This window comes from Stegodyphus dumicola, chromosome 2 (genome assembly GCF_044657685.1).
Source record: "Stegodyphus dumicola isolate Sdum_Otavi_A_Nest chromosome 2, ASM4465768v1".
NCBI lineage: Eukaryota > Metazoa > Arthropoda > Arachnida > Araneae > Eresidae > Stegodyphus > Stegodyphus dumicola.
This window is the reverse complement of record NC_140769.1, coordinates 140569008-140585065: the sequence shown is the minus strand read 5'-3', so window position 1 is coordinate 140585065 and position 16058 is coordinate 140569008. Positions and strand designations below refer to the sequence as shown.

General features: G+C 32.0%; 1 protein-coding gene across 2 annotated transcripts in view; it reads right to left on the bottom strand.

Moving 5' to 3' along the window:
* The window catches only part of LOC118196916 (NADH dehydrogenase [ubiquinone] 1 alpha subcomplex subunit 7-like), a 64522-nt gene extending 55752 nt beyond the window's left edge, over positions 1-8770 (bottom strand). Inside the window, exons 1-3 of one of the 2 annotated variants that reach the window (XM_035368383.2) lie at positions 8642-8770; positions 7226-7287; positions 462-617 (exon numbers count right to left, since the gene is read on the bottom strand). In XM_035368383.2, the coding sequence (XP_035224274.1) occupies positions 462-617; positions 7226-7276 (207 nt within the window). In that variant the 5' untranslated portion in view covers positions 7277-7287; positions 8642-8770. Of the gene's footprint in view, positions 1-461; positions 618-7225; positions 7288-8421; positions 8621-8641 lie in introns of those variants that run through there. The other variant, XM_035368382.2, reaches the window with a different exon arrangement.
* Positions 8771-16058: the final 7288 nt, after the last annotated feature.

Sequence of the window (16058 nt, the reverse complement as noted above, 5' to 3'; positions counted from 1 at the left end):
TTGAATTGGAAAATAGAAAAAACATTACACAAAGTAGTAATCATCTTACAGAACATATCTTTGTTTCTTATTGCGGACTGCAATACATATCTTAAAATTAATTCAAAAGATATGTACTGTTTTCTTTTTTGTATGCAGTCAGAGTTTTACTCCCATTATTTTGCCAAATTTACATCAGGAATGATGTTGGCATTTTATCACTATTCTTGGCAGCATTTAAAATCCAGCGGCTGTCAAAATAGGAATGTGCCACAATATAATTTTTCACATTTGAGATTTATCAGCATGGTTATCAACCAAATAATCTAAGAGAAAAATACATACAATATACAGAAAAATATTTCACATGTTTTTTGGTAATCTACTTGGTTAGTAACTAACCTTACAACTACATTTATAATTTTAATGCTTATTTCATGTATTTAAAATTCTAAATTTGAAATTAATTAAAGATTACATACCTGTACATTGATAAGTTTGTTTCTTATCGCAGACTGCAAAAGCATGCAAACTAAACGAACCAATTTATTTTGCTTGCGTTTGGCTTTTCTTGTTGCACAAATATCAAAACAGTTAGACATGTACTGGAGAGCAAATTCTGGTGGTAACTCATAAAGCTGAAACAAAATTTGGTTTGAGTATTAAAAATGCAGAACATACATTTAATTGTAATTAGATTATAAAGAAAAGAAGTATGTTAACTTTTAATTTGAAGAAAATGCTTTTAAAAGTTAATATAAAAGAAAAATTATATCAAAATAAAGATATATATTCTTAATATAAAATACTTAGCCTAAAACTGGCATTATATTTTTTCCCATTGTGGGAGAATGAAAGGGGGAAAATGGTAACAGCAGAAATCAATAAGCTATTGACAACCAACAGAATCATCAAGATAGCTTTGAAGGGGGGAAATATATTTTTCATACATATTTAAATTTACTGTAAATCTGCATTTCCTATTTTTCCATGCAGATTAAAATAACATCCGTCTTTTTTTTTAAATTTTTATTACATGCAGATTTATAAATATCTGGTTGTAACGAAAGTTTTCCACCAAAAAATTCTCTTATTAAAGTTAGGAAAAAAACATGAAAGCAGTACCTCTAGTGCGGATATTAATCACCACTATGATTTTCTGCCAATGTTTTCGTAGTTTTTCAAAACCTTCAGCCAAAGCGTTCATGCTTCACCAAAGCATGAACTTAGTGGCCTCGAGTCCAAAATTAGATCAACCTCATTTCGGACATCCTGTGCAGAGTGAAAGATAGCACCAGCAAGATGTAGCTGCAGGTGTGAAGAAAGGTAGAAGTTTGAAGGAGCAATGTCAGGGCTATATGGTGGGTGTGGCAAAAGATCCCATTTGAGTCTACAGAGTACAGCCGGAGAATGCAGACACACATGGTCTTGCATTTTCTTGATGGAACATTACCTTTTTGCAGTGGAACTCCAATGTTTTTCGTTGATAGCAACATCACCATGGACTAGCATCCTTGCTATATACCTTACTGTCGAGGGTTTTACCTTTTTCCAGATACTCTTTGTGGATGATATCATGGCAATCCCACCAAAGCATGATCTTTTTGTTAGTCAAATTGCACTCTGCAACGCAGCCAACAGGCTCACTAGGCGCAGGCCAACTCCCTTTTCGGCCTGGTTTGTTAAAAGAAATTCACTTTCATCACAAATGAAGATCCAGTTCAGAATTTGTCTTTGCACTGATATTTGAGCAGATTAGTGCAGGGCCGAACACATCTGTCCTTATCTGCTTGAGTCAGATCATGCAGCATCCAGCGATTGAACTTGTACGTTGAGTTTATACGATGCATAGCACGACTAATGGTCATGCCACCAGTGTCTAACTCATTAGCAAGTTCTCAAGTATTTGCATATTGATCTCTTTCCATAAGTTCTCACAGCATCAGTAGGCTGGCCAGAGCACTCTGCTTCTTGAATGTCATAGTCCTTGTTTTTGAACTTTCGGTACCAAACCTTCACACTGTCATATGATACAACATTAGTACCTAATGCTATACACATGATTTGGTGATATTCTGCAGCTGACTTTTTGCAACAAAACTAGAAGTAAATTACGTTCTAATCTGGTAGCATAATAGTTCCATTTCAAACACCTTGTACTTAATGATAAAGATTTTTTTTTTTTTTTTTAAAATACAAATTTCACAATACAGTGTCATGAAGTAAGTCTCTTTCTTTCAAATGCCAACTTCCTTGTGAGCCCTTTCTTGCAAACTGCACTTCTTTATCATAATTTCTTCCTTTCTTATGAATTTTTAAAATTTTAACAAACTTTGGCTCACCCTGTATAACACACACACATATAGTCAGTTATAAGCACAACCACGTTATAAGTAGAATGCCAAGACATTAATACAGCATATTTCTTCTCACATCTACACTATTTTGGCACCAGCACCATGATTATCTGGTATTCCAATGCCCTTGGGTTTTGATCTGTGTGTGGAACAATTGTATCTACCCGAGTTATGCCTAGATACTTTTCCCCATGAGGCAAAGAAATAAATTTGCGTCCCTAGATAAGTCAAACTAATTCTATCTATACACTGAAATAGTCATCTAAAATAATTATATTAAAATGTTAATACTCTAACGTTTATATTCTTAATCATAGCTTTATATGTTTCAGAAAAAATTGTGCAAATAATGGTTTATATTTTTTAAATAAAAAATGTGAATGATACAGTGATAAATAGTAAGTACCACTAAAATAATATAAATAGTAATGTCATCAATGTAAATGGTATTACAAAGTTCAATTTTTGTCTTGGCAAAATTGCTAATATTTTTTTCAAAATATAACCTATTTTGAAAAACTATCCATTTTTTTTTTTTTTTTTTTTTTGTTTTGTTTTGTTTTGTTTTTTAACTTGACCAAGTATGGACCTTACATATTTTTTTCCATCACCACTAACAATAAAAACAGGAAACGCTAAAACATACACTCAACGTTGGCATCCAAATTTCAATATCAAAGAAGAAAATTATACCTGTGAATTATCTTTGAAAGATCTTGGGATCTAAGGATCTGCATCAATTTAATCACTGTATTATGTGTGCAGGTTTTAGTTTTTAAAGGCAAAATATATTCAATTTCTCTATTGCTTTCATTGTTAACATGTTGAGTGTCATATCAGTCACCGGTTAATAACACTGAACTTTCCGTTCAGCCTGTGTCAGTTGCCGGTGATTGACAATTATAAATACAATACAAAACTAAAATTACATTGTTTTAATTGATTTTACTGAAACATGGTTAACATAAAATTGATTATTCTTCGCAGGTATCACAAAATGTGGCAACTTGTTCCGAAAATTTTCCGACTATTTTCTAACAAATTGTGCCTAACAAATTTTTATAAATTCTCGTGGCATTCAATGAGTTAAATTTGATTCAGATAACACACATAAATATTTTTAAATGATTTACTTCAAAATGTTTTCTGTTCATTGAAATGGCTTATCATTTATGTCTTATATAAATTTGATACTATAATATGACTGCTAAGTAATAATAGTGAACTGTAAAACAAGAGATATTGGTATTTCTGTCATAGTTTCAAAATCAAATTATTTTTATATCATTAATAAGTTTGCATTTTGATTTGATTAATTGATTAAGGCTAAGTAAATGAGGGCCTTCATAGTGAATATTTTACACTAAATCGGCTCGTATTTAGGTTACGCATGAGCAAAAAGAAGAAATCATTTATGCAGCTCATTCAAGAGGATTTCAGCTAGAGTATCGACTTACCGGGCTCCATGTATTTATCCACTTAGCTATTTGTAAACAAATTAGTCTTAGATTACAGTTATTTTCTAAGAACCTTAATTATTGTCTTATATTTCTCAAGTTAGTTTTATTTTAATAAATTTTTCATTTAAAAAATATTTTAGTTTTACTGTCATTAGTTTTATTAAATAATATTCATTTATTACTGTCAATACCAGTATAAGAAATTTTTTGTATCAATGATATTACTAAATATTTGCGTTTTTGCAATCTTATCACCAGTCATCTCAGAGTAAGTCGGAGCGATTTGTTGTAATTCTTACATAACAAATTTGTAAATTTTGAACCTCCTTGTTTACTTCTTTAATAATAAACAATTCATTTTATTACTTCATCATAAAAACAGAAGAACATGGAACAGTTTTGGCTTACCTTGTATCTTTACACACCAGCCTTACCAGACAACCACCAATCATCCACAAAGACACCCCTCCCCTTACGCAGTAGTTTGTATGTGTTTTCTTAGTTGAACCAAGTTACAATGGTTAGTTATGATATTTTTTGTCTTACACTCAATATAAAACTCCAGGAATATAATATTTTTCTGGAAAATCCTCTAAACACAATAAATGCTTTGAATCTCTTATGTCTGCTGAAGTATTTAGCACAATCACATTGGTACAATTTGGTGATTATTATAAGAAATCAACCAATAAACTTACTAAAAGGTGGCGTTTTTTTTTTTTTTTTTTTTTTTTTGTTCTCTTGGAAATTTTTAGCGATCACTTTAAGCACAGGTTCAAAGCAATTTTTCCCTTAGAAATTTGAGGCAACATGCAGTAATCCTGCAGAAATCTTATCATTGTTTGTTTCAATTCGTGAAAATCCCACAAACACATATTTTAAAACTGAGTTACAGGGAAAAAAAACATCTTTTATTGCCCATCATAACCTTTGAAACTTGGATTATACTAATATAAATGCATTGGGATTGGCAATATTACTAGTTAAAACTGAAGAATTGTTATGTGCATGGTAGCTAAAGTTTGGCATGAATTCTGAAAACTTGTTGATTTTTACCAAGGTGCATATGTTAATACTGGGTTGAAACATAAGTGACTGTTTATGTTGTGTTTAAAATTATGGGGTAAAAATAAAATGTATTGGCATAACGTTTTGTGTTATTCGAAACAGAATCTTTCCCTCTACAAGATGGTATTTGATATTTTTTTTTTTTTTTTTTTTTTGTCTAAGCTAATTTTTGTTATATTTAAGATCATTAAAATTGAGTGTTAAGTCGACAAAAATAAGCATTTTGACACTTTCTTCTTTCTGTGTTTAATCAAGGTGCCAATGCAGCCTGAAAGATTTGTGAAGTGTATGAAGAAGGTGCACTGCCTGAACGAACTGCAAGAAATTGGTTTGCCAAATTCAAAAATGCAAATTTCGACCTCAAAGATGCTGCTCATTCCAGATGACCAAATGAAACTGATGAAGAGTGTTCGAATCAGCTTCTGCATGAAGACGCACATCAAACCACTTGAGAATTAGCCAAATGAATGGGTAGTAGCCAAATGAGTATAGTTCGACATCATGGGTCTACGGGAAAAATCCAAAAACTCGGATATTATTGACTAATTTCTTGTTTTTTGTTTTGTTAAAATAAAAATTTTTTAATTAAAAAAACGACCATTACTTATGTTTCAACCCAATACATAATTACCCTCTTCTCAAAGAGATTGCCACATAACTTCCATCAAAACAAAAGAAACAAAAACAAAAAACATTTTTGGGAGCATTTAATATTTAATTAAAATGTGAAATCTATATGCATGTAATAAATGACTTTTTATAAGTCAATATTCTGTTTCTTCAGCAAAATTTGCCAAATTTGTCAAGGTATCAAACAGTTGCACAAATACAAAAGTTTAAACTAAGCAATTGATAGGCCATTGATTTACAAATTATTTTTTCCAGAAATTAAACGTATCTGATATTCAAAATCAGCAGTTCAAAATGGTCGACTAGAGAAAAATTTGCTAATTATATTTCTTAATAAATAAATGCTACATGCAAATTTTTACAGGTGTTTAGTAAAGAAAAGATTGGGTTATTCAAGATGTAGCTACTAATTAATTTCACTTTCCATAAATAATTACTTCAAAGGGCAATTCTTCCTATTTAGGTAGAATATGAAACTCATGAATTGATATCTTGTTTCCTTAAAGATGATTTTCCTTTTATTGATATCTTTTGAGGTTTCCTTAAAGGTTTAAATAATTTCTAAAAGGTTTTTAATAATTTACTACAAATAAAACACGGTTTTCATTACTTATGGTAGGTTTATAACAGTCCATTAACTTTACAAGAAAAGAAAGGAAAGAGATTAAGCTATTAATTGGAACTTGCATAAAGGATATCTTGAACATATTACTTGGTCTTGCATAATATGTTTCAGCTGTCTTCATTCATCAAAAAGTATTAGCATGAACTCATCAGACAACAGAACTATTCAACAGATATAGACAATAGATCAGATATTTTTTGACTAAGTGTCTATTATAATAGAATCCTTGTAGTAAAACAGATTATTGTCTAGTAGATTTAGATACATTAAAATATCACAAATTGCTAATAACACCGTTAACATGATGGAACATTTTACAGTTTGACAATAATAATAGTCTGATAACATGATATACAATCACTCCAAATGAATGTCATATCAGATATTAAATTTATTAATCTACACAAAAGAGTTTAGCAGTTCACATGATGGCATATTTACTCAGTATTACCTGCAGCAATGCCGAGTCACTGGGATACCAGTGACTTATATACTTCTGAAATACTCATATACTTCATTGCATATACTTCTGAAACACTTTTAACATGGAATTTCATTAGTTGAAATTATTCTGTTTATGATTTCTATACTATGAATTTTGGATGAGGAGACAGATGCTTGAATGATAAAGCTCTCAAGATCAATGAAAAGAAGTGTACTGGCTCACTGCAGCCATATAATTACGGATGTAATTGCAAAAAGTACTGGGGAAAGTGCAGAATCTCCCACTGTTTGGCATGTTTTTAAGAATTGCACATACTCAGTATCCATGTACACATCGACCTATTTTCACTTAAAAAACATCCCAGAATTGCACAAAAATGCACTGTGCACTCCTTTGACTTTATCTATGTACACATGACCTATTTTCACTTAAAAAGTCAAAGAAAATTGGCAAATATCCAATTCTTCTTACTCTTGTAAAAAGCGCCAAACACATAAGTGTGCTATTCTGCACTTTACACAAAGTACTTTTGATTAAAGGAATGCATGAACAAATTTTTTAAAATGTAACAGTTTGCAGAAGCTTATTTTGAAATTGTATAACAGGTGGGACATGGAATATCAAGTTTTTTCCTCCTTTTCATGAAAGACTGTATACTTACTACATCCAATACTCTGTTTACAGCTTCTTTACTATCTAATGACATTTCCATGTTTTCTCCAACTGAAAATTTTAAAAAAAAAAGTGACATTACAACTGAAAATGATACTGAATATACAACCATAATCATAAATTTTTCACAACATTAATTATCACAGAATAATAATATTAAGTGTAATATTAGGACAGAAAGCAATACTTAAATATGAACAGTAGAATTCAGTAGGTTTTATATTAAAATACCCAGTATTGACCAATTTACCTAATAATCATAATCAGTATGCATGCTGAATTGATATTTTTACAAAACAGAAAATTGTACCTACAATATAAATTACGTTTAAAATAATGAATACTCAAAAGAAAACTAGCCAAACAAATCAGAGCAGAAAATCTAAAGCATTAAATTGACCTAAAAGGATTTAAAAAAATCTTTTACTTTCAGTTGTCACTCATCTTTTAAGCATCATGACTTAAATGCTAAAATTCAGATTCATCCTATAAATTTGGTTGGTAAATTAAATGTAGTAAATTTATGTCAAACGTTTAACTTACCATCTTGAATGGCACATTTAAATTTATTCATTTCCTGAATAATAATTCTCACAATATTAGCTTGTAATATCAGATTTTTTTTTTAAATTTAAAAAGTGAAATATTCAAATGCTTTGTTAATATGTTCTTAGAAAAATAATGCATTTAACAGAATCAAATGTAATTTAAAATATGCTTAGTTATTCGCACAGAAGACATATATAATCTGAAAACACTTAAAAAGCAACTGCAGGATTATTTTATTAAAATCAGTAGGCTTCAATAAAACTTTCTTGTTAACAAGCAAGAAAAAATACAGTAAGGAATCTTTTGTTATAAGCATGCTATTTAAAGAAGTTGGTAAAATCACAAAATGTAACAAACTACATTTTGATTAATAATTAATTGTGATACTATAGATCACAATACTGTCATCATTATAAGAAGGCTACAGATGTATTTATATAAATTATGTAACAAAATAAAGTATTTAATGTTAAAAACATTTCCATTTTGAATGGCTTTCATTCTTTTTTTTTATTATTATTATTATTAAGAGTTATGGCCTTTTCATATTACCGAATATTATAAAACCGAATACATTAATTCATTCACTTAAAAATAATTATGTATATTATAAAAAATTTAATATGACTGGCTCACATTATAATAAACCTTTCAGGACTGAAACAAACGGTACTGTGCTGAACGCTTCCCAAAAATAACGATCTACTCCGCTTTCAGCGAAATCCTAAAACTTCCAACGGTTGTTTCGAAATGCTCTGGATTTGCTTTAAATTACCATATTTGGCGTGCACTGACTCATTTAACAGGAAAAAAATCAAAGTAAATAATATCCGTCAAACTTTTGAAACATACATACCAAACGTTCAAAATATACAGAAATGTGTTCTGTCACGTGACTTATACGTCACAGGCCGAGGTCCAGTCTCGCCAAGGCCAACTTATACTCAAGGTATAGTCACTCTCACTATGCTCAAGGCCTGCCAGTGTGAAAATATTCTTATGTGCTTTCGGTGGCCTCCGACTGACCGCAAGATGGCGCTACAATTCTGCTACACGTTGCGATGTTTACAAAGAGCGGAAATTTACCAAAAACGAATTCTGTCTTGTTATATGCAAAGTTTAAAAACGCGTAACCCGTAGTAGTCAGAAAGTGTTGATTTTTTTTTAATAAATATATTATTAATTAGAAGGAAAGCATGTAATTTTAAGCTAACCCTTCTTTTTTCCCATATATAAACAGCAGCTATTTGATCTCGATTTTAATTCCTGCTTGCATCTAGATATGCGCTACTCTGAATTGTACACATTACATTTATTTATTCTCATTTAAAAGTAATTTAGAGCATATAGCTTATTTTTTAATTATTTATATAATAAGAAGTTATCTGATAGCTTCAGAACATATACTACTTCAGTGCACAATTTTCAAATTTTCTATCAGCTGTCCTCGGCCAAAATATAATTTAGTAGCCCCTATTACATATGTAATTAATATATTAATACACCATGATCTAAAATTTGTTCTGTTTCCAGAACATATATAATTTAGTAGCCCCTATTACATATGTAATTAATATATTAATACACCATGATCTAAAATTTGTTCTGTTTCCAGAACATAGGAGTAAAAATATTACTTAAACTGATTAAAATTTACATATTGAAGAATTTTTTTAACTCTTATCAAATAACCGTTTTAGGAAATCTTAAAAATATTAAAAGTTTAAATAATGCAGATTTGGATCTCTATGTAGTATTTGCAACATTGCAGATATTTAGAAGCAAGACTAAAATTATTAGGCAGAAAAAAACAGTCTTACTGTGGCATACATTTTGAATGAAACCTCAAACCTAAAGTTGCTTTTTTTGTCTAAATTTAATATTACACAGGTGTGTTTCTCTTCAAGTTTCATTTGTATTTTAGATTTCATTGATGTTAACATTAAGAAATTAGAAATTTAGTTTAGTGCATTGCATCAATTTACATTTTCAGTGTTAGAGAAGCTTGAATTTATCCAATAAATATAATGAAATTTTTCATAAAGCTGTTGAACAATTCAATCTAAGTTTGTTATAAGCAAAAGAGACACAGACATCATAAAATATATTTTAACAGCACAACAAAGCAACATAATACCTCTCATAATCACATGAAAACTTGCAATGGCTGAATATAAAATAACATATCCATCACACATACCCACAATACTAAGTAGAATAAGGTATATACACAATTTTAGATAAAGATGCATATAAAGTTAGGAAAAAGCAAGTTTATTAAATGTACTCCTTAAATATGCAGGAACTAGGCATTTTTATCCATATACCACATTAATCAGAGTGGCGTGTACAAAATTTTGTGGCTGGTAGTGTGAGATACTGATATAGTTCATTATAAAAAATAATGTGTACATGAAATAAAATTACTGAATTTCACACAGCAACATTATCGATATTAAACGCACATACACATGAGTGCCTTGATGCATTAAGTAGGAGCTAGCTGACAGAAATATATATATATATATTCTTTCCATTCCTTTTCCAAATTAATCAGAAAAAGAGTTGCACACAAACGCTTGAAAATAAAAGTTTCAGATGCACAAACTTTTTAGAATTAAATAAGCAGAATGTAGAATTTTAGAACTAAGTACAATGAGCTATACATACACTTTTAAACATATATGCATATAAAGTTACACAAAAAAGCAAGCTTATTAAGTATAGCCCTTAAATATACAAGTTTTAGAACTAACTAGGTACTTTTACCCACATACCACATTAATCAGAATGGATGTGACAAAATTTTATGGCTGGTCGTGTCAGATACTGATGTAGCTCAGTATCAAGAATAATATATACATGAAATAAAATTACTGAATTTCACAATGCAATCTTATCACTATTAAACACACATACACAAACCTTGATACATTAAGAACATGCAACTAGTTGACAGAAATCCATGTATACCATTCCTATTGCACATTAATCAGAATAGAGTTGTAAACAAAGTTTTGAAAATAAAAGTTTCATATGCACAAACATTTTAGAATTAAATAAGCAGAATGATGAATTTTAGAACTAAGCAGAATGAGGTATATGCACATTTTAAACATATATGCGTATAAAGTTAGGCAAAAAAGCACGCTTGTTAAGTAGAGCACTTAAATATAACAGCAGCTAAGCATTTTTACCCACATACCACATTAATCGGAATTATGTGCACAAAATTTTATGGCTGGTCGTGGGAGATACTGTTGCAGTTCATTATAAAGAATAATGTGTACATGAAATAAAATTTTCAGATGTATGGGTAACGCCAACCAACAAGATGTATAGAGGTCGCTAACTCTCAGTCTGGAGAGGCGCAAAAGTTTAGTTTCTAAGAGGGAGACCGACAGAGAGGTCATAGGGAAGGCTCGTGAGAGCCTTAATGAAAACGAAATTAACTTGTATCACTATATATATTTCAGTTATTAGTATTGTAGTTTAGTATTAGTTTTGTGTTTGTGAAATAAATGTTTAAAATACAAAAGGGTAGAGTTATTTTCTTCTGAGGCGGTGAATGAAGAAAGGGATGATATCACACGCTCTCTCACTCGAACCACAGATTTAGATGACGGTAGAGAAACTTCAAGAGAAGCAGGTAGGAAGCTTTGATTTCATTTACTCAAAGTATAGATGTATTGAAGATATATATATATATATATATACTATATATATATATATGTAAGATATATATAAATTAAAATGCATAAAATACTAAGAAAGAAGACTTAGTAAACCTTCTTGGTGAAATTGAAGATACACAGACTGTTGGTTTAACAGTGGTTCAATTAAAAGGTAAAATTGAGGACAGTAAAATATTTAAATGATCCAGAATTTGTAATTGGATTATTAAACTCAATAGTTGAGGAAAGAAAAGTTAGAGAAGAAAATGAAATAAAAGCTAGGGATACACAGTTGGCTTTAGAAAGCTCAAAAAGTTGAGAAATTAAAATTAGCGGAGCTAGAGAAAGAATTAGAATTGGAAAAAATTGATGATCTAAAGATGGATCTCGCGCAGATAAACCATGATTACAGGTTGGGGAAATTATTTAGAAAATTTGATAAAGAGTGTTGTTCCAGGAAGATCAGAAAACTTCAATTTGTTTTTTCAAACATTAGAGAGAGCATTCATAACTAAAAAATATACACAGGAGCTCAAATCCGAATTTTTGATTAACATTTTAGGGGATAAGGCAACTAATGTATTATTTTACATTAATGATGAAGAACTAAAATGTTATGAAAACATTAAAAAACTAGTATTATGAGAATATCAACCAACTGCTTATGAATGCTTAATGAATTTCCGAAGAGCACAACGCGATCTCAAAGAGTCACATGTTCAGTTCGCTTCTAGACTGTCTGCAAATTTCCAGTATTACTGTCAATTACGTGAAGTTAATGATTTTGATACACTTTGTCAACTAATGATTTCCGACAAACTTTTCCAAACGTTAGATAAAGAAACGGCAACTTACATTAATATTAAAACAGGAGAAAATTGGTTAAAACCTAAGGATTTAGCTAAAGAAGTTGACATATATTTTGTAAACAAAGGCAAATCGTTAAACGAAACCACTTTTAACACTAACGAAAACATAGTTAAATCGTCCCACTCTTCAAGAGAATCGAAATATATTCCGCCTCATATGAGAAGCAACATAAATAAAAATAAATATCCACCCAAAGACTGTTAAATATGTGGAAAATTAACGCATCTCGCTAAATCTTGTCCACAAAGAAACAAATCGGTAACACAAAACCCTCCTCTAAAGAAAGAAACACCAGAGAAAAATACTAGTGATAAAGTAATAGCAAAAATCGGATCTTCATGCTTGTCAAATGAAATTTTTACGCAACCATTGCAAAAGGTAAATATTTGCGTTGCAGGTAACGAAATCCAAGCCATAATTGATTCAGATGCCGAGATATCTGTTATAAATCCGAAACACATATCAAATGTCTCTATTGAGAACAACTGTAATATTGACCTAATTTCTGCATTCGGAGAAACCATATCAGCTAAAGTGGCTAGAATTCCTATATCCATCAAAAATGCTAATAATCCTAATTTATTGAAACCTGTCGAAATATTAGTAGCTTTAACAGAAAAACTTCATATTCCCTGCGTAATTACTCCAAATGTTTATGATTTATTCACCTCTGAATCACATCTGCTTAGCGCGAATCGTCGCAATCACGATGGAAATGAGGAATCACGGAATGAGGAATCACGGAAATGAGGAGTCATCAGTCAAAACAATTCGAAGGCGAAAGACGCGCTCATTTATTTATGACAGGAGGAGAGCAAAATTTAGTCATAAGTTGCATTCAGGGCGAAAACGAAAGTGAAGATAAATTAAACGAGAATCAACGTTCGGATGCCAGTATTTTTAAACGACAGCAAAGGGAATGTGAGACATTGCGCAATATCTATAAAGACGCGCAAAGAAATAAAAATAAATATTTCTTAATGGATGATTTGATTTATCATACCTAAAGAATTTCCGGAGAACAAGTTAGTCAATTGGTATTACCTAAAGTTAGAAGGGAACAAATTTTAAAATTAGCTCACGAATCTATTTTTGCAAATCATTTAGGGATGAGAAAAACAAAAGAAAGGATTCGTTATTCATTTTATTGGCCAAACATGTCACGAGATATTGAAGAATATTGTAAAACTTGTAAGGAATGTCAATTACCAAGTAGAGAAAGAACTAAGGATCGTATACCCATAGTTCCAGTTCAGAGGCCTGAATTTCTATTTGACGCAGTAAATGTAGATATAATCGGTCCAATTGAACCTCCATCAGCACGTAAGTACAAATATGTACTATGTTTAGTCGACCAACATTCTAGGTGGCCAGAAGCTGTCCCTTTGAGAACAAATATAGCAAAATCAACATGCGACGCATTATTAGAAATCTTTATGAGAACGGACTAATAGCTAGCGATCAAGATACCAATTTTGTTGCAGAATTAACAAAAGAATTTCATGCCAGATTAGGAGCAAGTCCTACATTTGCAACACCAGGACATCCACAAAGTTCAGGATTAGTTGAGCGGTATAACCAAGTTCTAAAACGTATGCTTCATCATATCATTAGAAACGACTCTAAAAATTGGAACAAACGCATACCATACCTGTCATTCGCTTACCGCGAAATTCCAAATTGTACTACGGGAGCATCCCCATTTAAATTAATGTATGGAAGAGAGGCCAGAGGTCCGTTGTCAGTATTAAAATCGTCATGGTCAGGAGAAATTCCATTACCAATAAAGTTGGGTAAAAGTGCTATTGATTATCTACAGGAGCTAAAAATGAATTTAGAAATAACAGCAGAGGAAGCATCTATAACTGCAGAATTGAAACAAGGTGCATATGCAAGATATGGCGTTTGGGCTTCCCTGCTCCGAGGAAACTTAATCTCACTGCAGGTCGACTCTCCCTTTGGGCACGTCGTGGAGGTTCAACCTCCACTATTACCCTCCAGAAGAGCCGCGCACCACCTGGGGACGGACCCCAGGCAGCACCGGTCGTCTAATGCTCCTACCAGTCGCTCGGGCGAGCCCGTCGCAGCGGGACATTACCCAGCGACCCCGGGGGATAACCCCCGGGTTACTAGCACGACGCCGCGCTAGGACATGCCAGACTCCGAGGCCGGCCAATAAGTGACCTTTCCCAGAGCCTTCAGAACCACCAAGTTCATAAATTTTATACCCCCGTGGCCGAGACTGCCTAGGTACAGATCCTGGCCAGTAGCTATCCTGGCCGGGGGGATATGCAAGATATGCTAATCTAAGGGCTATATATAAAGAATTCAATCCTGGAGATCAAGTGTACCTGCTGATTCCAGATTCCAGTAATAAATTATATGGCAGATGGATAGGACCTGCAGAAATAGTATCTCGTAGTAATCCAGATTCTTACAGAGTCAAACTGACAGATAGTACAATAAGAAGAGTACACGTAAATAAAATTAGAAAATTTAATCCAAGGGTACAGGCAGTAGGTGTAATATTTGAGAACGAAGAAGAACTAGAAGTCCATCCTACACTCAGTGCGAGTGACAAGTCCGATCATTTTCATCTTAACGAAGTGGACTTAAGCCATTTAGATGATGATAAAAGGAATGACATGATGAACTTGTTAAGAAAATATGAAAACTTATTTATAAATAAGGTACAAATTGCCATTGTACTTATTTATAAATAAGGTAAATTGCCAAATTGTACTTATTTATAAATAAGGTAAATTGCCAAATTGTACTTATTTATAAATAAGGTACAAAGTAGGAGAACATAAAATAAGATTAAGCCATATGTTTATCGAATTCCAGAAGCATTGAAGCGCAAGTAGATAAACAAATCGAATAAATGTTGTCATTGGGATTGATTGAAGAAACCAACGCTGAAATTTCGTACCCTATTGTATGCGTTATGAAGAAAGATGGTAATCTTCGCCTTTGCGTTGACTTTAGATCCCTTAATGCAGTAACGAAACCAGGTGACTTCCCTATGGAAAATCCCAAAGAGCTCTTATTCCACATTGGAAAAGCCAAAGTGATATCCAGCATTGATTTACTCAAAGGCTATTGGGCCATACCATTAGAAAAAGAAAGTCAAGAATTAGCATGTTTCAAGACACATCGAGCTCAGTATCAATTTAAAGTCATGCCTTTCGGGCTACGCAACGCCGCTGCAACATTGCAGAGAGTGATGAACCAGGCCCTTGCTAAATACAAAGATTTTGCTCGAGCCTACGTCGATGACATAGCTTTTTATTCAAATAGTTGGAATGAACATTTAGTACATCTTGACACCATTTTTTTAAAACTTATAACGTTGCGCGCCTCTAACTAGCACGCAACCAAGAGGTGACTGTGAACGCTTGTATAAACCACAGAGTCTTGTAAAGGGTTTAAGTCCCTTTTTATTCAACGTAATGAATTACAATTGCGTTCTCTTGACGCTTACAAACGGTGCCAACTCGGCAGTCAAAATAAAAATAAGAACCTGAAAAGAAAGTAAAGACAATATTCTAACTACGAGGCTCTCTAAAATAACTAACTCACCGCATTTTACAAAAGCCGCAGCTAATTCAGCAGACTTGAAGCTCACTGGAACAATTGCAACTACTTCCCGCCAAGCACATAGGCCGCAACGCGGGGTTCTTCAATTCTCGATTTCTACCTCCGCGCTCGCTAAGTAAGAATAACTCT